The 22539-nt window shown below is 50.5% G+C and overlaps 6 protein-coding genes across 6 annotated transcripts; 3 read left to right on the forward strand and 3 right to left on the reverse strand.

Moving 5' to 3' along the window:
- Positions 1–391: 391 nt before the first annotated feature.
- On the forward strand, positions 392–1275 carry KVR01_010412 (uncharacterized protein). Its single transcript, XM_044781909.1, has 3 exons — positions 392–557; positions 761–966; positions 1044–1275. Exons 1-3 carry the CDS (start codon positions 452–454, stop codon positions 1188–1190), a joined length of 459 nt encoding a protein of 152 aa, XP_044640571.1. The 5' UTR covers positions 392–451; the 3' UTR covers positions 1191–1275.
- A 3705-nt stretch (positions 1276–4980) lies between these two features.
- On the reverse strand, positions 4981–5534 carry KVR01_010707 (uncharacterized protein). Its single transcript, XM_044791372.1, has one exon. It carries the CDS (start codon positions 5428–5430, stop codon positions 5104–5106), a length of 327 nt encoding a protein of 108 aa, XP_044640866.1. The 5' UTR covers positions 5431–5534; the 3' UTR covers positions 4981–5103.
- A 2500-nt stretch (positions 5535–8034) lies between these two features.
- KVR01_010645 (uncharacterized protein) lies at positions 8035–9527 on the forward strand (the record flags this gene model as incomplete). Its single annotated transcript, XM_044783445.1, has 5 exons — positions 8035–8231; positions 8309–8415; positions 8530–8585; positions 8661–8929; positions 8990–9527. The coding sequence occupies 5 exons, from the start codon at positions 8035–8037 to the stop codon at positions 9525–9527; spliced, it is 1167 nt and encodes a 388-aa protein (XP_044640804.1).
- Positions 9528–10302: 775 nt separating this feature from the next.
- KVR01_010499 (uncharacterized protein) lies at positions 10303–10821 on the reverse strand (the record flags this gene model as incomplete). Its single annotated transcript, XM_044792302.1, has 1 exon — positions 10303–10821. One exon carries the CDS (start codon positions 10819–10821, stop codon positions 10303–10305), a length of 519 nt encoding a protein of 172 aa, XP_044640658.1.
- A 3737-nt stretch (positions 10822–14558) lies between these two features.
- Positions 14559–18671, reverse strand: KVR01_010723 (uncharacterized protein; the record flags this gene model as incomplete). Its single annotated transcript, XM_044786210.1, has 8 exons — positions 17971–18671; positions 17557–17898; positions 17462–17503; positions 17226–17389; positions 16960–17151; positions 16405–16516; positions 15998–16347; positions 14559–15948 (listed from the first exon to the last, which is right to left on the reverse strand). Exons 2-8 carry the CDS (start codon positions 17641–17643, stop codon positions 14559–14561), a joined length of 2337 nt encoding a protein of 778 aa, XP_044640882.1. The 5' UTR covers positions 17644–17898; positions 17971–18671.
- A 170-nt stretch (positions 18672–18841) lies between these two features.
- KVR01_010521 (uncharacterized protein) lies at positions 18842–20863 on the forward strand. The gene is made up of 2 exons (XM_044785442.1): positions 18842–20254; positions 20315–20863. Exons 1-2 carry the CDS (start codon positions 19546–19548, stop codon positions 20827–20829), a joined length of 1224 nt encoding a protein of 407 aa, XP_044640680.1. The 5' UTR covers positions 18842–19545; the 3' UTR covers positions 20830–20863.
- Positions 20864–22539: the final 1676 nt, after the last annotated feature.

The raw sequence follows: 22539 nt of genomic DNA on the forward strand, positions 1-22539 counted from the left end.
AACCAAATGCAGCCGGCTGAATCACGGGACCCGAAGACTTGCGGTCAGATGCCAAGAAGGCCGACTATAAACCTGAATCTTGTCGCCGTTATCCGTGTCTTGTCTCGTCTTGTGGCGCGATGGCAGTATGAATACTCGGTCGCTCATTGAGATCAGTAGATAATATTTGATGTCTACATGCCCTTCGAGTACCATCAAGGACAGGTCAGAGTGTCTCCCGAGGCTCTCTTACGAGATGGAATATTCCGTTGCATTGCATTGAGAATCGCCACTCGTAATGGTCAAGACCCATGAACAAGGAGCACTCCCCTAACCCTGCCACCTCTACCCGATATCTGCTGTGGGTGGCCCTCCCTTTTTGTGCCCGACTCGGCAAAGTTTACCACATGCTCAGGGTCCGTCCAGTCAGCATCTGCAGTGTCACTACGCCCTCCCTCTTACGCAATCAGCAATGGCCACATCATCAGCCAGCAACCCGAGGGTTGGAGTTGCAGCTGTTATCCAAGGCCCAGATGGCAAGGTCGTCTTTGGGCGTCGGAAGTCGAGCCATGGAGCAGGTCTGTATTGATCTTTGCCTCCCCCCCCCCCCAACCTTTCCCTTCATGCGCCGTATCCGCCGGTGCCGCAAGTGCCGAGGTCGCCGTGTCTGAACCTTGGAACAAGGGCAGATGACTTGGCCAACCCTGGCATGTCTTGGGCAATGGTTGGCACATCACTTATCACTCATCAACCAACTGACTCTTCTCTTCGCTTTGTCTAGGACAATGGGCCTTCCCAGGCGGACACCTCGAGTACGGCGAGGACTTCAAGCAGTGTGCTGAGCGAGAAACACTCGAGGAGACCGGGCTGAGAGTCAAGGGCCGCAAGGTTGCTCATGTCACTAATGACGTCTTCTCGGATCTTGGCAAGCATTACATCACAATCTTTGTGATTTGCGAGATGCTCGACAAGGGAGCACAGCCCGAGGTCAGTCCGCCGTTGCACTCACCGTTGCACTCACAACCTGACTGGCAGGGTCTTTTACTGACAACAGAATGCCACAGCTGCTTGAACCTGAGAAATGCGAGTCTTGGGTGTGGAAGACCTTTGATGAGATCAGGGAGGCGAGATCAGACGAGCTGTTCCTGCCCATTCAAAACCTGTTGAAAGAATTGCCGAGCTTTGACAGCTTCCTTGACTTGGATGCCTGAACTAGAATTGTAGAATTAACTACAGGTCGGCTTCAACCATATTATATTTTTTATTCAACTATTTATCTATTCATTATCTTCTCAACTTTTAAACTAATTATTAGTTTATACCTTAAATATAAAGTCAATAATTACTCAATATATACCCTTAAACTTATCTATATATAAAGTTACTAACTTCCTCTATAAAACTCCCTCTTCTACTATATTCCTTATATATTATATAAAAGTAAATAAATCCTTAATAATAAAATAATATACTTAAAAGAAAGATTTAATTTTTAAATACCTAAACTTTTATTTTCCTTATATAATATTTATCTAATATATAATAAATAAACTTTACTTAACTTTTTAAAAGATTTTAATTTATTTATAAAATTTATATAAAAAGCTTTTAAATAGGTTTACTATTATAATATTATTATTTTATTAATAACTATATACTTAAGATAGAGATTATAGTATATCTAATTTACCTAATAAAGATAGATTTAAATAGCTATATAATAAATATATTAATAAGGAAGAGCTAGCTTAGTAAATTTTATATTATAAAATTATAACTTCTTTTATAAAAACTATTTTAAGATTATTCTAATTTTACTATATAATTACTTTACTAACTTTAACTCTAATATTATAGTAAATTAACTCTTAAATTACTTATATTAATAATTTTAATATAGTAGTATTAAAAATAATACCTTCTAACCTTATCTATATAATATAAAGCTTAATTATATATTTATATATTATATTTTCTTTCTATTATTATTAATATTATATTTCTTTAAACACTAAATTTTAAGTATTTACTACTATATAAAGGCGCTATATATATTTTATATATATAGGGATTAAAAACGAAACCACAACCACTAACTACGGGTCTGGACCTGGCAGGTATCTAGTTAGATCAGGCATTAGATTGTCCCCAATGAAGGAATCAAAATCAAGCGGGGTTGTAATGTCTTTGCATCTCAAGTGCTCCACACATGCTCATTGATGTCAAGATCCACTCTGCAGTCTCTCAAGTGTCTCTTCTTGACCCGGGAAGAATGCTCCAATGTTTGGATCTGGAGCACTTACCTCGTTCACATAACACTCACTGTCAGCAACAACCCCCCCCCCCCAACAGCTTGCAACGACTATTTCTTGCTGTGTATCGCCGCGTTGCGTGTAGGATGTGTCGTCTTAACCTGAGGTCAGCATAAATGTGTTCCTGTGGTTGTAGGTAATGTGCTAGCAGATGGAGCTGAGAGCCTACAGGATGTGTGACCACTGAGAACTCTCACGTCACCCGACGCTCAAGACTGCCGGCGAGGAATTGAACGTCCCAGGCGTAAACAGGGAACACAATACTGAACATCCCGGGTTCCGTACCGCCAGTGCAACATTGGAGGCTGGCCGATGCCCTACCACTGTTTCAGATGTTTCGAGTTGAGAGCCTCTTGCCAAGACCAGCACTATGACATCCCCTGCCAGGTCCAATCCTAATCTGAAAGCTTCGACTTTACCTAAAAGACGGGCGTTAACCAAGAATGTGGCGGCAGATGAGGTTTGGTGATCTCGGTAGATGAATTGTTCACCAATTAGCGCCTCATTAAAGTTAAGCAATCTATCGGTCGACCAGACCTTGGTTTGGCCCGTTTGCCTGACGCCGGCAGTGGGTGAGTGGAAGCTGCCGCTGAACGACTTCATGGTGGTGTGTACGGATTGCAAACGAAATCACTTGATACGATTCTGTACGTGCGGGTCAGGCCCCGGGTGCAGCAGCGCTCAACCGAGTACCTAGGTATGGGCTCAAGCTGCGGCGCGTCTCCAAATTTCTGCTCGTAGATGCGGGCGGATAATTGCTTCCGCATATCTTCTACTGGGTCATTGAACTTATGAGCGCGGAGAAGTTGAATGCTGTTTTCGCAGACGCCGAGGGCGAGGAGATGGCAAATGATGGAAAGAACCGCCAACTTCAATCCCAGTTTGAAGGCCGCTGTGCTCGTGGGGCAGTTCATACATGATGTCCAGTATTAGGTGGTTTCGTTCTTAAATCTGTACGCATTCCGAAGGCGTACGATCCCTTCATAGAGTGGCAAACGCTCGAAGACCCAGCATTTAACAACAAATCCACGATATTTTGTCAGAGGGTTTGGGGTATGTCAAGTTCATGCAGGACGACAGCGCAATCCATCTCAGGGTAACGTGGGCGTGTTCTTCCACGTTGAATATCGCACTCACCAAACAACATGTAAATAAGGAAGACGGGTACTTTTCCTGCTTGCACTCTTCCTGGTGTCTCAAATGAGGAATAAGTCCCGCACCACCGCTTTCGGCCCCCTTGGCGTGTATCCCGATTCGACCACATGTTATAACTTAACGTTACAGTTCAGTCTGGGCCATCATGCTAGTTGCTTGGCACATTGCGGTAGTAATAAAACACATTTCAAGAGATACAAATCAGACCGGACACAAGAATGGACGGAGGAAGTGGGATGTGTGAAGGTGAGAAAGTCCAGCGTGTGCGGGTGGGGAATCAATTTTCCAGCCCAGCCAGCTAAACATTATCCAGCATCAAAAAGATTCACTACAGACAGGTGGTTTCGTTTCTAATCCCCATACATACCAAACTTATGTGGCGCCTTCTTACAGTACTCCAGTATAAATACTGGTAGATGCGGCGTTTTCTATACCTGTTGAACCAGACTCATTTTAACATAATGTCTGTTCAAATATCTAATCGAGTCCTGATCAATGGAATATGCTCACTAGGAGTATAAAGATTCCACAGTTACTGGAGTCTTAACTTAGAATAGATAAAGACTACTAGTGGCTACTCGAGATAAGTAGTGGCTAGATTAATTATTAAAGTCTTTCAGCTAATCTATATTAAATATATAGTGGTCCTACTAATTATTTAACCTAATATTTTTATATACTTAGATATATATTTATATTTATATTTATATTACATTAAGTAAATTATAATAAATAAGTTTATATTTTTAATATTATAAGTATAAATAATAGTTTAAAATTAAAAAGAAGCATTTAGTTTTTTTAATAATTTATATATTAAAAATAATATATAGTACTTACTGTAGTTGTAGCTTCTTACCAGTGTTTTTCAAACGTTATACCTCTTACTAGCTTTTATACCCTTAGCGAGCTCTAGTGTGCCCCTAGTGAATCTCCTGATTAAGGAATCCACAAGGGCGCGAGTCATTTCAAGAAAGGCTCCACGACGAAACAGGCTTTGTCTGCCGCGGGGCTATGCTGTTGCAGTTTACAAATACAGCTTCCGACGAGATCCGCGTATTTGTGTATCGGCCTTCTCTTAAAGCCGATCTGACCACTTGGCGCCATCCACGTTGGTCTCACATGCATGACAGAATGAATGCAAAGTGTCCACTTCGTAGTTGGTCTTTCCCGGCACCTCCCAATTTGTCAGGCCACGGTATCTCGCGTAGTCATCGGATGTAATAAAGCTGCCCAGGTTTGGCAAACTACACAAGCAACCCGTTGATGGTCGGCTTGAATATTCGCACTAGTTGTTGATGTCTGCATGTGTAATAGCGCGTCGAAGTTTGTAATGGCCGTGTTGATAAAAAAACCTTGGAAGACTAGTACCATTACCTAGATACTCAGCAGTTGCTCGAGTTCCGCACTTTCTGACCAGGCCGGGTCGCTCTCTAATTATAAGTATAACAATTTGAAGCAGATCTGTTTTCCATCGTAGAACCACTTGCTTGACGAAACTTGATGACACAGAGAGTCATGCATTGCGCAGGAACAGTTGTACACCCATGTGCTACAGAGGCCCCAACTTGAATCCCGATTGACTGGCGATATTGCCGTTGTTAACCCATGTCACCATCTCCCAGCGCATTCCTCTGCTATTTCTGTCCTCTGGCGTTCAAGCTGACGAGCCTGTGATTTCACCAACCAGGAATACCGGCTGCTTGTTGCTGAAGTTGGCCACGTCCGCCAAAATCTGCGGCGCAGACTCGTCCGCGAATGCCTCCTTGATGGCTTGAGCGCTGGTCCAGGTCACAGTTGAGCTGAAGACATAAGGTGCAGCCGATCCATCCGCGCTGGGTAGGTAGGTCGTGACGGTCCAACTTTTGACGCCGTATTTCCCCAGAAGTCTCTCCATAAGAGGCATGTGTTGTGTCTTGTAGTATTCGATGTCGTACTTCGCGTCGGCCTCGTTGGGGTACATGACGGTGAGTGTGGCCGCCATGGTGACTGATTTGAAGATGCTTTTGTGAGGTTTGATGAGAGGATGTGAGTGTAAGTAAAGTGCTTGCGAAGTGTCTCTTGCGCTGACGTGTAGTTGTGGGCGCCTCGTATTTATAGATCTTTGCCATGCGACAATAGGATACCTAGGTAGGCGGAAGGATTGGTGTAGACCCACTTTAGACGTGGAGTCATGTGCTACACGCGGGTGTTAACACGCTCCGTACGGACGAGTACGGACGAGCACGGACGAGACTCCGTAAGCATGAATAAATGTTCTCCACCCGCCATCCAAGGCGGAGGGGCGCAAGCCCGCGGGTGGCTTTGGAATTTGAACAGCGTTGTTCGGAATCATCGGAGGCCATTGAAGGAAGCTGACTCAATCCTTCTGAGCGTCCCCCTCAACATGAAGACAATTGCACCATACCCTTCAAAGTAAAAGCAAATCAGAAGTAGGAACGGATACTCTGACTAGTGTCTTAGAGTGGGCTTCACATTGATTCCTCTCGAGCTCCTTCCAATCCGTCCTGCGCAGCAACAAGAAAACAATCTCATTGGCCTGTCTTGGAGCCCATCCGCCCTCACACCTGCCTACCCATAAGTGCTGGTTAGTTCCTAGTTCCCTTTGATATCACTCAAGACATTTTAAGAGACATCTATATCCCCACGAACATGACCGTTTTCCCTTAGTCGCATAGGGGACGACAGGGAGTAGAGGGTTTTTGGTCAATGAAGAGTTATGAAAGGATATCAAGGAAACTGAAACCTTCCTTGCTTATATACGTTTAAGCGACTGGACTTTCAGAAATACCCCTATGCTGCATTCTACATATTTACCTATATTGATCTACACTGAGGGTACTTCACGTCATCGCCTGGTACAATTAGTTCGAAACAGTCGTACATGTCGCCGACGAGGATCAGAGTCTTCCTATCCGCCGCTGTGAAAGAAAGTTCTACTGGGCATTAAAAGTCGTATCTGCCGTCTAGTTATATATGTACCATGCCCTAGCTTCTCTTGTCAACTTCTAGTTCGATGATGTGTCATACCCGTGGCCATGCATGACATGCCCCATTGCTCGGGAGTTGTGAAAGAGGCGTAACTAAGCAAGTAGGACTCTGCATGAAGAGTATTACCAGCAAATACGATCCAGAATAGAAATGTGAATATCAAGTGTAGGGATATCGCAACAATGTCGCGGCCGTAAATAATTCCAAGATGTCATAGTACTATGCCAATAGCTCGCCGGCCCGGGGTTTGATCCTATCAGGCACTTTGTTTTTTTTTAAACGCTAGGGCTTAAGCGTTTACCAGTCTATGAAGGCGCGACATACACTTTATATGTATGGGGGTTAGAAACGAAATCACTGGATCCTATCATGGTAAGATGTCATGTACTAGTATAACTCTACCCCAGGATGTCCCGAGAGTACACTGGCAGAGGAGGTTTTCAATGATACTTAAGAGATTAGCCTACAAGAGGTAGTATTATACAACGGGGTGGTTTCGTTTTAAATCCTCATACATATAAAATGTAGGTGGTGCCTTCATACAGTGGTAACCGCTCAAGACCTACTATACAACATCGCTTTACACCAGGTTACTTTTTACCTACAGATTCTAAAGTAGTGGATCTGTCTGCAGGGTGGATTCGTTTTTTATCCACATACATATAAAATCTATGTATGGGGTATCTTGTAGAAGGTTAGAAGCTAATGCAGTGACTGCAGAATCGACGACTGAGCAGAACTCGCCTACATTAACCTCATGCATTCCGCGGTCAGAACTCTCGTGAGAGAATGGGATGGAGGTCTCGTCAGCAGGCGGCAAGGAGCCATTAGAAACAACTTGGCCGAGATTTTGCAGGCGAGGGCTTGAGCTATGATACTCCACCCCTTAATATTTTGCGAATATTTGCCACCAGTTGACTGACACCTTGCAACGGCCCTGGACATCAATCCTACTAGTAGTTATACTAGGATCAACCAGGTCATGAGAGTCTAGTTCCGCGAGATATCTACCCGAAGCCGCTATCCAGTCGGATACCTGGTTCAAAATGAAATGAAAAAATCTGCCTACCTGCCCGTCTCCACCGCAGGCCCACCGCATACTCGACCGACATTTCCACAGCCCCCGGCAATCACAGCCATCGAATTGAGAAGGATCAGTCTTACCCGCATTTACGTGTTTTAGCCTAACAGAAGCATGGCTAGGTTCACTAGGGCGATGTCGACGGCTACCAACCAGGACTTCCATAGGGTATGCAAATGGATAATTTTCCGGGTCTATAAGCACATTATCTGGCAGCCTAGACCTTGGGCTTCGGCGCTACGGTTCACCCACAATAAGCACTACTGTTCGTGCTGGGGTATTAGTGGTAACTCTGGCGAGTGGAAGACGGCAACCCTTCCGTGCACGCGTCTTGGCTTTGGCGCCACTAATTTGTTAGTTTGCATGTGCTGAGAAACCTCGTGGTCGGGTCACGGCTTGGGTGCATATATGGGTTTGATGGAAGTTTTCTGTTGAGTGTTTACGTGTTCTGGGAGATAGTTCTTTCTGAAATCGCATGTCAATAGCCACTGCCCCCTGGACTCACTTTGCTCCATGATGCATTCCTCCGGCCTCGTTGGTTTGGTCGCTCTACTGGGGAGCGCACTTGGTGCGTCGGCCTTCAATCTCCAGAAAAACAGCAGTACCTTGGCTACACTGCAGAGACATGCTCTCGCAGCTCTCAAGGCCGCTGAGGGCAACTCGACAAGCCCGGGTGGCTGCAGTGTCTCCAATGCTGCAGTGCGCAAAGACTGGTATGCCTGTTCACGATGACGCATTGGCACTCGAAAAATCCATAATGTAATTATCGCTGACGACGGACATTGGGCAGGGTTGCTCTCAGTGCGGACGAGAAGAGGGAGTATATCAGCGCGGTGCAGTGTCTGCTGAACTCGCCATCCAAGTCCGACCCGACATTTGCTCCAGGAGCAAGAAGTAGTAAGTCTCCAACTTAAATACTGTGCTAGTCCGGTGGCTTATTTCCTGGAATACTTCGATGAAACCATTCTACTACCCATCATGCATGGAGCTGATACTGACCTGATCTTGCAGGATACGACGACTTTGTTGCCGTCCACATCAACCAGACGCTCTCGATCCATGGAACTGTAAGTGATTGCCTACTTAAAATCTAAAAGCTCCTTCATTCAGACATAGTTATGATTCTAAGTTCCATTAATCAGGGCAACTTCCTCACCTGGCACCGATACGTCACTTATGCCTACGAGACAGCACTTCGGGAAGAATGTGGTTACCAGGGCTACCAACCATACTGGAACTGGTTCGACTATACCGACGATCTGACCAAATCACCCCTATTTGACGGCAGCGACACAAGCATGAGTGGTGATGGAGCATATTTCGCCCATAACGGGAGTGTTTCTGGGTCTGGGAACATCTTTCTTCCCTCCGGAAACGGCGGTGGATGCGTCAAGAACGGTCCTTTCGTCAAGTAAGCACAGAACACATCTATGGATACCCTTTTCCGGAGGCTGACCATCATTGCTATCAGTATGACTGTCAATCTCGGCCCCGTGTTTCCAGGCATGAACGGCCTTCCGGCGAGCAACAGCTCAGATGGCCCGCTGGGCTATAACCCGCGCTGCCTCCGCAGGGACCTCACAAGTTACACTGCTTCAACGTGGTTCACACCCGAGAACCTGCTCAACGTCACTGTCGGAGATGCTTCCGGCAGCATCGAGCTCTTCCAGAACGAGCTGCAAGGTCGCTTCGGAGATCAATTCCTGGGTATGCATGCCAGCGGACACATGGCCGTTGGTGGCGAGGCGTCTGATTTGTTTTCCTCGATCAACGACCCTAGCTTCTGGTTCCACCATGCTATGGTTGACTACACATACTGGCTATGGCAAGCTCTACACCTCGACCAAGCCGACACGATTGCAGGCACCATCACTATTTTGAATCAGCCCCCTAGTCGGAACACAACCACAGCGGATGTCATTGACCTGGGTGTGAACGCCCCGAGCGTCGTCATCGACGAGGTGCTTAATACTCTTGGAGGAAGTCCTTTGTGTTATGTGTATGAGTAGTCTGAGATTTCAGCGGCGCAATTGAGAATCTCACAGATGTTACTGTCATGTTCAAAGGTCAACTAATGTGTACCAACATTATCCCGACTCAACGTCTCAACCCAACGGCCCTCCTGTGCCAGCCTTCCTAAGCAGTTGCTGAGAGAGCCTGGAATATGATGAAACTCTCAGAAGTCGGAGAGGTTTTAAATAGAGAACGGAAATTCGCACACCTAGAATCGGAAGGCGCGCACCTATCTACTGACTAAGAAGTACTCTATATAGACTTCTTCTATAAAAGGGCCGGCTGGGGTGAAGGGGGCGAGCCCCGAAGCGCAAAGCATAGCGGAGGGCCGTGAGTAGGGCCGGTAGGTACGACCCGAGTTCCCAGAGGACCAACCCGCCCTGTTTGTAGCCTCTAAAATCGCAAAGAACACTTATTTATTAAAGTCGTAAAGACTTTAAAGTTCTATACTCTAATTGGCTAAATAGTAGGGAGGGTGCGCGCCTTCCAATTCTAGGTGCGCAAATTTCCGTTCTCTTTAAATACATGCAGTACGCGAGTATAACAAGCTGTTGAAGAGTCAATATGGCACCCCGAATATAACAGAGTCGACCGAATTTAACAGAGTCGAAGTAAAGCGGTTTCATTGTAGTGCCAAAATACTAGATGTTTACCAAGTGTTGTCAGGGTGAGCGTGGCCGCATAGTCTATGGACTGAGAGCCGAGGGGGAGAACGTGTTCCTTCTGAGAAAAGAGGTAATACTAGCAGTGAGGGACTGCAACCGCGGCTAGCTAGCGTGATGCGATTGCTATTTCATCGGCTACGCCATTTACCACTGATCTTTCGTATCGAGCCGCCTCTTGGCTGGCAAACTCCGGCTCGTCCGGCCGGCCAGCAATCACACCAGCTTCACAAGCCGCCTCCTCAAGAACGGCAGCCCAGATAGAATTTGCTGTTGGTGTATTGGGTGGTATACCGCGCGAGGTAAGGATCGTTGTGGTTGTCTTCTTAATTCGTTCCAATGCGACGGCCATGGCGGTCGCGGCGTCTGGGTTTTCAGCAAGGGCGCGAGCGGTGATAGCCGTAGCTGATGTGGTGCAAGCGGCCGCAGCGGCCAAAATTCTAGCCTTCAGATCGCCTTTTTGGAGCGGAATGTTTGCAGATGGAATACAAATAACGTGCACACAATTGGCTGGTTTTATGTTGTGAGGTTTCAATGGCGGCAGATTGTTATGTAGGTCTGAATGTGCAGAGGCATCGGTGCGGCGTTTAGAGGAACGCCCATACCAGGGACACCACTTAAGTGACATTTTGTTTGCTTTGGACAGGGAAGGAGGGTATCGGCGGTCGTTGGGTTGAAGGGGAAACGTTCAAATCCATCTGATTTCTTTACATAGCAGCAAATTGTCATTTATACGTGCGGCAAGAGAAAGGGATACAGTGCTGGCTGCTAGAGGAATAACTGTGTTTTAGTGTGTTCACCAGGCCTGAACCAATCCCATTGACCCCGATTTACGTGGTAGGTACAACAATACTTGGCACCCAAACATCTGCGGTTTACAACGGGTTCTAACGCCAGACCATTCGTGAAAGCGTCTGGGTGGTATAGAGCAGCAGCCCCGCACGATAGCAGTTTGGACGTCACCCAAAAGAGAAGGTAGACATCATGTTCCACTTGGAACGGGACCTGGGCTGTTGTACTTATAAACCCTGAGGTCTGTTTGGTTCAGTCTCGTGCAATCGTTAGTTTCAGGTAGTTGATGTGAACAAATACGCGGCAGGTGAGACTCGATAGAAGTAATGATAATGAAGGAGGTGCTGGCGCAGCCTCCCCGTCGCCGAAGCCTGTCAGCATATGACTGTGCGAAGAACATGGGTAACTGGTTTCGCTTCTATTCCGCAAATTTCCGGGGACATACATGCCCCCATTATGTGATAGTAAACGATGAAGACCGAGCGTTTAAAAGATAGGTGTATGTGGTCTCCGCCTTGCGACGCACAGACAAGGCTAAGGGCACCGTCTTGACGGCGGCGTTGACTAGATCGCCATGGGTAAACATCGAGGTTCGAGATGAGTTCAATTATATCATTCTTGTCGATTAATGATATCTTCCAATTTAAAGACTCGCCGACATTGAGACACTATCATAAAGTGCGGTGACTTGTTACGCTACTTGATTCAAGTTTGCGAGCCCGCACTGCCTCGGAAGTAATTTTGGTCCGAGGCGTGTCATCCGGATTGGTCTTAACACAGTCAATCCAGAAATAAATTGGCCTAATCCGACTGTTTCCGACTGCTACCCATTATTGAATCCATCTATCAGAGGCTGGAGATAAGGGTTCTGGAAGGAGCGATATTCTACGGAATCCACGTAAGCGGCTGGCATTTGATCCTGTTTGGCATCGAAGCGAGAGACCCAGCGACCGTTTCAGTGCCCCACACTGCACTTATGGTTAGCCCTTGAGAATTTTTAGATTAGAGACTGTGAATCCTTACTCGGTTCCTGTCTTACCGTAAGCCTCAGTTAAAAGGAATAATACCTAGGGACCTTTGCCCCTGTTGACCACGTTTCCGACCGGTTGGGTTGATGTGGTGCACCCAATGTTTTATTGGGATCCAGGGTGAGTTCGTTCCACCTAGACTAGGCTCACCAAAAATAACCATCTTCCGTTTACCAAAAAAAGAGATTCTAGCGAAGCCCCCCGAAAGACTTGGAGAGGGGCCCCAATGAGGGCAAAATAGAGCAGAAGCCGTCGATAGAACCACCCAGGTCTGGTGGAGCCTGCGCATTTGGAAAAGCGGGACTATAAGAAGGCCGCAGAAGCCTTGAGTAACGAACGTAAATAGTTCAGGTTTCTTGTGCAAGAACCATCGGAATTCATTCAATACAGTTGGAAGTCAATACTTTACGGAATAATTGCAGTTCTCTTAGGATTCATCCCTTTGACCTTGCCTCTAGCACCACACAAACACATCACACAAATCACCAATTCACTCGAAAGATGAGCTCTCTGGGTCGCTCGCAGGGGTCGAGCGGATAGGAACGTGGCATCGTCAAGTTTAAAGAGGATTGGCCCTCGATGAGGGGAAATTACAAGGACCTTACGACCTACGTCGGACAGCTCTGCACAAATATGCTGGCTGAGCAGGGTATCCGCGGCCTCGTCGTTCCGCGTAAAGATGGTACCAAGACCCTGGATTCAGCCGTGAAGACACTGGAAAAGAAGGTATCCAAGGATAACAAGCACTTTCCAACCCTTCAAGACGTTGTCAATGAGCTGGATGACCTAGCCGGCGTCATGATCGCTACCACACGTCCGGAGGACTGGGAAAAGATCACTACATGGGTCGGGAGCAACTTCCTGAGCGCAAGGCACGAAAGTACTGGAATGGAAACCCAAGCGTCTACAAGGAGCACAAGCCCATGTTCAAGACCTACACGGCCCAGCATTTTCGCGTATCCCTTGGGCCAACTTTGGTCAGGGCCAAGCCAAAGTTGGCGGGTTTGATGATCGAGATTCAACTTAAAACGGCCGACTCACACTTGGCCAACGATATTCAGCACGATCTTATGTTCAAGGCAGGGCAGAAGCTCTCCGCCAACGCTGAGAAGCGACAGGACCTCATGATGGGCCTCGCTCTTCTCAGCGAGCAGACCAGTATGCTCGATCGATCTGAGAGTTTACCAGGGACAGGATATGCTAACATTTGGCGCTCGCAGAGTCAATGGAGATAGATCGACTACAAAGGCAGACTCTTCCATTCACACACGACCGTGCCTGGCGGGTTATGAAGGTCATGTGGCAGCATGGGATGAAGTTGTCTCAGCTCCAGTTCCTCCCGCTCCTTTGGCCCGCCCTTCAGCTGTCATCTCTCGATAACCCTCAGGCGCTTGAGGCATTTTGCAAGCGCTACATCACCCCAAAGGAAGACTACAACAAGAAAGATGCCCAATTCTATCCACCGCTCTTCGGACGCGGCTCCTGGTTCATCTCAGTGGCTCTCGCACAAAAGTGCAACGGCCCAACGAGGGAAACCAACGAACTTGTGGGCCGCAGCCCTCGGTACCGCGCGTGGATACTAGCCAATACCTTCGTGGGGCTGTACTGCCTCGGAATGAGTCAAGAGATCTGGGACTTCCTCGCCTCATTGCGATACGACACCTCGGAGAGTCGGGAGCGGTGTTCTAGCCTGCTCGACTTCCTCGCCATGGGGGGCGGTACCGCTCCACGACAGCAGAGCTTATCAACTCTTGAAAAGATGTGGAACAATCGCGACTCGGGGAGGAGCTCCTCACAGTTCAGAATGGTCATGGATCTTGTCGAGATGGGCGTGTACCCGCGGCTGTGCGCGACGGAATCTCGCAGCTCCACTGCGTCGTCGTCTGCGACATATATGGAGGAGTGGGTCCACGACAAGTTCTGCCCGGTCTTCTGGCCCGCGGAGCTGGGCATGCCGTCACAATCGAATACGAAAGTTCTGTCCAGCCGATCAGGATGGTCCCTGAACCGCGACACGCGGAAAGACGTGGCGTATCTGCCTCGTCCCGTCACCGAGAGGGAGGCTAGTGGCGGTGGCAGCGGGCGGCAGACGGCGTCTCAACAGCAGCAGCCCGACTGGGTCAGAGTGCAGTGGGATGGGCTGTCGGAGCACTGGGAGTGGACTACGCTGGCCGGCTCATCACTCGAGGACAACCAGAAGGCTATAAGAACCTTTTGTAAGATGGGTTAGGATAATGACTACGGGATATCAGATTATGAGACCGTGGGCTGGCTCTAAACGCAATTCGGAATCGAAAATTGCAATAATGGCAACGCGGTAATGGAGATATTTTCAAACCATAGGCGTCGTAGCTAAGCATCTTTCAAACCAACGCTACCACAGCCGTGAGAAACAAGAGCCACTTGGGCGCCTCAAGCACGTATTTGTAATATTTCCCGTCGATTGCTAAGGTAATCACATAAACTTTTAGGGAGGTATCTGGGTCTCTTTATAGGTCGCATGTCAAATTTAGATACATTGACGTAGCCAATGCCCTGCCGACCCTCAGTATGGATGATCTTGCCGCACAGGATTGTTGTACCGGAAGACATCCGGGCCCTCTATTTCATCCTCCCATCGATCAAGTGGTTCCAAAACAGCCTTCCTGGCCCCTTTCGGCCGCGGAAGTACCCGCCATGCCATGTGCCCAATCTTGAGGTACTTGGTCGGACACGACTTGGCCTCAGCCATGGCGGCCGCCATCTCCGCCCACTTGCGCCTCCAGAAGGAATGCAGGAAGTGCTGCTCTTCGACCAGCGCCCCGTCCTGCATCCGGACCGCGTTGCCCCTGTGGTTGCCTTCGCTCCGGCTGTCCAGGAGCGGGTAGTCCATCCCGATGCGGACCCAGAGGTGTTCGGTCTGCGGCAGGGTCTGCGTGATCTTCTTCCACCCCCAGATCATGGTCTGCTTCTGGAGGCAGATGGCCAGCGTCCTGATCCAGGTGCAGCTGCCGAGGCAGAGGAGGTCCTTGTGGCAGGGCTTCAGGATCGACACGACGGGGCTCTTGAGGGGCAGGTTCGGGTGGTTCAGGTACTTGTGCAGGAAGAAAGTCCTCTCGCCTATCTGGCCGATGTGCCGGCGGATGTTGTTGTCGCGCACGCTGTGCAGGGCGCCGCTGTCGTCGACGTAGCTGAACGCGAGCTTCTCCGTGCCGATCCCCATGGCCAGGCCGCTGGCGAAGGTCGGGTCCGGGTGCTGGCCGAGCCAGCCCTGGCTCTGGACGGACAGGCTGGTGAAGGTGAAGCGCTTGAGGTTCGGCAGGAAGGACGGCGTGATCCAGGACCATGCGATGCGGCCCGCGGAGCTGCGGATCTTCAGTGGGCAGCCCACGTCTAGGTCGTTGTCCATGTACAGTTCCTCAAGGTATTCCCGATGAGTGAAGGAAGAGAGGTACTCGCCCTGGTCTGAGTCATTGTCCTCGAGGCTCCCCTTCGGCATGTTCAGGAGCACCCCGTAGCCCAGCTTGAGGACGCGCAGCCTCAGCGGCTCGTCCCCTTGGTCCCGGTATCGCTGTACGAGAGACGGGAAGAAGTCCAGAAATGCCCTGGACTGCCCGGCCAGCGCATGCTGTCTTTCACACTCCGATGATAAAGACAGGCCAAGCTCCTCGAGGAAACGCGACCTTCCCAGCATGGTGGCGATCTTGGGAATCCACAAATTGACATCACCACTGATATCGTACAAGTAGAGCTTGCGGAGGTTTTGCAGCTCAGGTTTTGGTAGCGGTATCATCTTGGGCTTCTCATCGTTGAAGGTGCTCCTTCCATCTCGATAGAATCTCTCCGTCCGGGAAAACTTCGACAGGTTCGGGTAGACGATTGAGACATCCCGCAAGGATGGGCATTGTTCTTCAAGCATCTCAAGCACGGATTCAGATATCGGCCAGTTCTCCCATCTGTCAGGATGTCAGTTATATCCCTTCATCTTCAGAATTCTGGACTCACTCGAATCTGTAGATATTGGGAGTCAAAGACAAGATCTTTACGATGCTCTCATTGTATCTGCCCGCCCAATGTCTGATGTCCCCCAGTCGGCCATATCCAGGAGCGTCGACCAGGCGACCGACTTCACGGTGGTTACCAATAGCCCAAGAACCTTCAATCAGCTTGACCACCAAAGATTTGCAGTAAATGAGATTGGGATTCGAGGTGAACTTGATGAGTTCCTCTGGATCTCGGAGGATGTGAGCATTTCCGTCATGAAAGACAATGCTGGAGTAGAGGAACTGTGAGAATGCCTGATTGAAGAGTTTCGAGACGAGGCAAAGACTTTGCAGTGCTGCTCGAGATGGCACCTATTCAGTGTTAGGTCTACCAGAGAAGGGAAAAAGACGCACCGTAGCGAAACTCACATATCTGGCGACGCAATGAACCAAGTCCTCCGAGGAGACGATCGTCTCCAGGGCCTCCGATGGCACAGACGACGGCATCTCGAGCTTAGAAGTGATCAAAGCGTCGAAAGTGCTGTAGGGATCAAGTAATTGACGGAATGTGAGCGATCCACAGTCAGTGAACAGAGACCCTGCGGGACATGTTTGTCCTAGGAACAATCGCAGGTGACGCCAGGCAACAACAATGGCCCAAGGGTCGTTGTGCACCCGTTGGTGATGACAAGAGTGGGTCAGGGTCAGGGTTACGACCGGGAATAACAATGGTTACTAGATGGCATTTTCCTTTATTATTAATCCTATAACGTACACGACAGATCTGTAAAAGGAGAAGCTATAATACACACAATGAATGTTTTTTCTCCTCTAAGGGTTTGTTTGTGGCATGCAGTAGCCTCAAATATTCGTTCAAGATAATAATACTGCTCCCGGATAAGTTAAGTCGCCTTAATAAAATCCCCTCCCGTAGCCAACGTCAGCTCGTGACACAAGGCCGACCGAACAAGCGCCCGTTGTCACGAACGGCCGGTCATGAGCTTGAAAAGCGATATCTTATTCCAGTCCTTATCCGCAGTCCCGTCCGTGACCTCAGACTTCCACTCGTAGTACGTCCGCAGCTTGCAGACCGACTTGGCCAGCTCGATCCCGGATTCCATCCCAGTCATCTGTCCACTGGTTCGGGCATGATGTGTTCTCTTGAGATCATCCACTCTAGCCATGCACTGTTAGCGTTTGGTGAACTTTTTTCAGGGGGCAAATCTGGACCGCTCATCGGGGAGACATACAAGTTCTGGAGGGCAGAGTTGAACTTTACCAACGCCTTGCCCGCCAGAGTAGGAGCAGCAGGGATCTGGCGGCCCGTGGCCTTCTTGTACGACTCGGATATCTGCTCCATGGTGGCCGCTTCGGATGAGAGCGTCAGGGTTTTGTGCATGTACTTCTCATGTTGCTATGTCCCTATTAGCGAGGATGCCCCAGGGTGATCGTTTTTGCAACCGTAAATAAGTAGTTAGGCACTCACCCGCAGCACACCAGCTGCAACTCGGCCGATGTCTTCCGATGCCTTGCGAGAGTTAGCGGTTCAGAGAAGCCCTTCAAAACCAGCGTGGAACTCACAATGAGGTTGATGGTGGTGTCCTTGTCCAGTCCTGCCCGCATACCGCTAACGGCGATGGTCCCGATGAACCCGTCAAAGTTCTCCATGAAGAAGCCGGGCCGAAGAATACTGCAACTTGTGTTCAGCAGCTTTGAACGACTCGGCTGGACAGGGACGAGAGATCAATGTCCCGCTTACATCCAGTTCAGCCCTTTTGAGCCCAGCTCCTTGCAGTAGCTCTCAATCTGTGGCTTGGAACGCTGAGACTGGTCGAGGGCGTCGTCCGCATCAGCGCCGACTTGGATCGCACCCGAATATATGAAGACCTCAACCTTGGACTCGAGTGCAAGGTCGGCCATCAACTGCAGCAAGCGGAGTCAGCAAATATTCGCGCCTGGGCACCTGCGACGCAAGTGAGAGATCATGAGCATCACCTTTGCTTGCTTGACCTCCCCGTCTGTGCTCTCGCCGAGGCCGGGATAGGCCAGCGCAACGAAGACGCCCCATATCCCGCCGCCGCCGCTTGACGAGGCTTCCTGGAAGATCTTCCTGATGCTGTCGGGCTTGTCGAGGTCGCCCTGCACCAGGTCGAAGTCACCCCGTGCCGCGTGCTGTTTGTTCCTTTCCAGCAGCTGGCGTGCCGATTCCGATGATTTGTCTCGTGTCAGGGCGAGGACTTTGTACCTGCAGTCTCCTGATGCGGGCTGATCGGGCTCATCGAGGAGGTGCTTGACCGTACTCCTGCCCTGCTTCCCTGTTGCGCCGACGACCAGGACAAGACGTTCCGCCACCATCTCCGCTTTGATTTCTGATTTTATCGAGTGCTCTGTTAGTCCGCCAGCGGTTCCAAGGTTTGTCGGGTCCGTTTTGAGGCCTCTACATATGGTGTCTCGGTTCGTCCGGATTCTGGTGTAGCAGCTGATGTATCAATGATCAGACTCCAGACTCCAAAACAAATGCGGTCCAGGGGTCGAAAGTCTAATTCTAATTCAGCTTCTAGCACACCCTCACTGCATGTATAATTGATTCGATCAAATCTTTCGGCAAATCAGAAATACGAGTGGACAGTCCTGAGCCAGCTGCTGCAGGCAGGCAGTGAGTTCTGCTGACGTGCTTGAGCTGCGAGAGAGTGGCCAAATGTCTGAGGCCTGATGCACCTCCTCCCCTGCCCGGACAGCAGGGGTCAGGGGAGGGTAGGTCTGCAGATCCCTGGGTTAGGGTCAAGCAGTCACAGGTACCCAGCCACCCACTTTTTCGGGCGGCCCCACTACAAGGTGACTTTGCCAACCACGTGACACCGCTCCACTCCCACCTTGGTCCACCTCCCAAGCTCAACGCGTATCGATCATCGCTCCATCCAACCTCCTCTCCATCACCACGCGCCATCAACGCATCGACCCACCATCACACCTGCAATCGTCAACCGTCGCATACCTCTTGGGATCTCATCCACAAGCGCCTAAATCCTCTAGGCTGCTGTGCTGCGTATAGCCAGAGGTCAAAATACCGCATCGCACCCCGGCGGTACGCACCCTCGAGGGGTTCACAGGCACCTCGCACCCTTTGCCAGGCTACAGGTGTTGCTGCCCACATTGCCAGGGTGGTGGAAAGTGGTTGCAAACCCTTTCCATCTCCTTTTTGGTCGTGGGTCGGCTACCTGGGCTTAGGGACAACGTCTCTTCTCTCCTCTTTCGGGGGGTGGGAAGCTTCTGCTGGAACTGCGAAGCCCGTGTCTCTTGGGGGTGTCCTCCAGGCCAAGGCGGCGTGGACGGGCTTCCCTCGACGCAATTCGTTGATACAATTCCTCTTTTTGTTGCGCAGAGTCAAGGCTGCTCCTTCGACGCTCGAAGAAAAGCCTGGGCGGGTGGGATCCTGTGTCGAGCGCGCGCACAGGTCACTGCCGACACAGGGGTTCAACTTTTAGACACCCGCTGTTGAACTGATCGTGTCGCTACTGGTTGCTAACTTTCTTTCGTCTTTCTCAGCAGGGATTCATAAAGTCGAATACAATGTCACAAGCCTCCACTTCTGCTTCCGTCGAGGGCGGCCCCGACGACGCCGTTGTCCGTCTCGATGCTGTTCCCGCACTCATCGAATGGACAGGGCCCGATGACCAAGTCATCCGTCTCGGCGACTCGCTGTCCGCCTCTCCAGTGTCGCTCGACCTGGAATTCAATCCCACGGCCAAGACCACGTTCCTGAGACTTCGCATCGGCGCCCAGGTCCACCGCGACTCGAACAAACAAACGCCTCTTTACCTTCACATCGGGCCCGATGACATCAACACACTTGCCTGCCCAGACTCTATACAAGATCAGACCAACCAGGATCAGCCTACTTCCGCACATACTTCCTTCGACGTCAGGCTAAGAAGACCCGTGGCTTTGATCGGTCCTCCGTTTCGGCTGCGCCCATCCAATAAGGCTCGAGTCAATGTGATAAACCATGCAAGAGCACTGGCAGCCAGGCGCGACTTCTCAATCCGTATCCAAGATGGCTTGCTATCAGAATCTCAGTACAAGGCAATTTGCACGGCTGTTTACCACGAGTACTCCAGCACTGGGCGTCTGGACCTTGCCTCCTTGTATGGTGGTCTTGGGGGCAAACAGCTCGTGGCAAGGGATCCTGACGGGACCTCCACGCCTGATGATGGGATAGAAGCGCCTCCGTCTTACGACGAGGTGGAGGGGCCGCCGCCAATGGCACCCCTTTTCCATGGTAAGACGAATGGCTCCTCACCTCCCAGGCTTACCTGCGCCAAAGGCTGACATGAAGCAGCGTCAGACCCAGGCCCGTCCAGCAAGAAGCGACGGCTGAGCAGCCCCGCCGCCGACCCAACCGCGTCCCTGCTAGCCGTCGAGGACATATGCAGGAAGCTCATGGCCGAGCAGCAAGCCAAGACGGAGCAGTCGCTGCGGGCCCTAGAGGACAGGCTAACCGCGCACCTGGACAGCAGGTACGAGCGCCTGCGAGAAGAGGACGAGCAGGCTAGGGACAAGCTGTCGGCCGAGCTGAACTCGAGGTTCGGCGAGCTGCGGACCCAGGTCGACGGGCTAAAGCAGCAGGTCGGCGAGCACAACGGGATCATGGCCGAGGAGCTGGAGAAGCTGTCCGAGGAGATCCAGGTCGTCAGCGACGACATCGAGAGCAGGGTCGACCTCAGGGTGGAGGACGCCGCCGCGGGCTTCAGGCTCGAGCTCGAGGACTTCATCCGCGACGAGCTGCGGGACGTCGAGGCGGCTGTTAGGGGCAGCCTGAGGCGGGCTAACGTGAGTATAGAATTCGAGGATTAGTAGTAGAAAAACAAATCAAATCACTGTAGATCCATCTTGTTCGTGTCAGCCAGCGCCCTGCCGTTGGCTCCTTGAACTTGAAGCTCCTTGGGGGTGGTCTCGGTGTGATGATGACTTGCTTTGACCCTTGAGTCTACAGCGCCCCATCCCGAGGTCTATTCATCTCATCCCAGGCGACAAAAGCCCATCTCCATCTGCCCGAACAGAATCCAGTCTCTATGATTTTTTCATTGGAACCTCGTAACCGCCTTGCCGTCGTGTCCACGTGTGCCCAGGCGAGTCTGATGAACTCCCAGCTTGCTGGTTCCGTTTGTCTTTTGGCATCTGGCCGGGAGGCGCGAGAGACCATATCTGCAAGTTTCTGATGTGACGCGTGAGATGGGAGGTCCAGCCGGCGGCAACAGCACCAAGCCGTCCCCATTCAATGACAACTTTCGAAATCTCATATTCAAATGGATGTCTCAGCCTGTGCCGTCGGCCGTCGGCCGTTTGAAGGGGGTGACGTAACCCCGGCAGCTTGCGGACGAGGCGCGACGGCCTCGCCTGGGCAGACTGACACCACAGCTCTCTGTCTTGCTGGATATGTTCCGTCCACGCATCACAAGACCGGGGCGGCCAATGTGTAGCATGCTAGTTGCTTGCCCAGGTGAGGGCTAGGTGCTAAGTGGTCTATTTCCAAAGACACACTTTGGGGATTTTGAAAGATACCCATGTGCCGTAGCTTGCAGCTTGACACCGTGATGCTGTCTGGCAAGACGGCGAATCGTGCTTTGATCGTCGACAGGTACCTAAGTACCTAGGTACTTACGGGCACGTCACTGTTTGGGCGTTGCTCGGGATGTTACAGCAACTGGGCATCAAGATGGCAGCCATCACATCATCTACCGACAACCAAGAAGATCTTTGAGGGTACTGCCAGCAGCTCCTGCTGAGGACCAGTCAATAGCAAACGGATTGGGGCCTCAAGTACCTACCCTAGGGTACAGACGTATGTGGCGTCAAAACAAGTAGAGAGAGGACAGTGTATTGCCGACGGTCGGTTCTCCGTTTGCTCGCAGATGGCCACTTCAACTCGAGCATAGTGGCATGGGCGGGCGGGTAAGACTGGAGTCAACCGGGCGGCGCTGATATTCGATTGAGGAGAGGACGTTAGCACCCGGTGGCGGCAGGTCGACGTGGCGCAGAAGCGGGAACTTGCACAGCGCAAAACGCCCCCACCGATTCCAGACCTCGGGAATTTAATCCTTGAAGTTGAGACGGAGACGCAATTCGGCCACAACCTCCCAAGGCTCTCTATGGACGGCTATGAGGGGGGCCACTCCCGACTTCCACCACTCGACCAAGTCAACACTGATGTCTGAGATTCCGCGACCGTCAATTTCCACAGCCCTTTTTCCACCTGAAAGAACTTCATAGATTGTGACCCTACCGCTCTGGACGTCCCGTGGGTGTCGCAGGTGGGACAGTTCCAAGTGGTGAGTCTACGACATCGAGGTGTGATACCAACCACACCACTGTCGGTGCAAGGGAGCTGCATCCCATCCGTCTCGCCCAGCCATCGCAACCAGTACTGCCGTCAGTGCTTTTTCCTAACTTTGCCTTGCTGACGGGAGTCCTGTGGGTCCCCGGGCAATGTCAGTGTCAGGTTCCCGCTGGAAAAGTCGGTGAAAATTGATATTGCTCTGTACCCCGATGACATGACAGCATCTA

The sequence above is a fragment of the Diaporthe batatas genome (genome assembly GCF_019321695.1).
Source record: "Diaporthe batatas strain CRI 302-4 chromosome Unknown Contig00013, whole genome shotgun sequence".
Lineage (NCBI taxonomy): Eukaryota > Fungi > Ascomycota > Sordariomycetes > Diaporthales > Diaporthaceae > Diaporthe > Diaporthe batatas.

Bases quoted from the DNA above. Each gene is read 5' to 3' on its own strand.
- KVR01_010412 (XM_044781909.1), top strand. From the start codon at position 452: ATGGCCACATCATCAGCCAGCAACCCGAGGGTTGGAGTTGCAGCTGTT. The intron at 558-760 runs GTCTGTATTGAT...CGCTTTGTCTAG, and splicing joins GAAGTCGAGCCATGGAGCAG to GACAATGGGCCTTCCCAGGC. The intron at 967-1,043 runs GTCAGTCCGCCG...AGAATGCCACAG, and splicing joins ACAAGGGAGCACAGCCCGAG to CTGCTTGAACCTGAGAAATG.
- KVR01_010707 (XM_044791372.1), bottom strand. From the start codon at position 5,430: ATGGCGGCCACACTCACCGTCATGTACCCCAACGAGGCCGACGCGAAG.
- KVR01_010521 (XM_044785442.1), top strand. From the start codon at position 19,546: ATGTCACAAGCCTCCACTTCTGCTTCCGTCGAGGGCGGCCCCGACGAC. The intron at 20,255-20,314 runs GTAAGACGAATG...GACATGAAGCAG, and splicing joins AATGGCACCCCTTTTCCATG to CGTCAGACCCAGGCCCGTCC.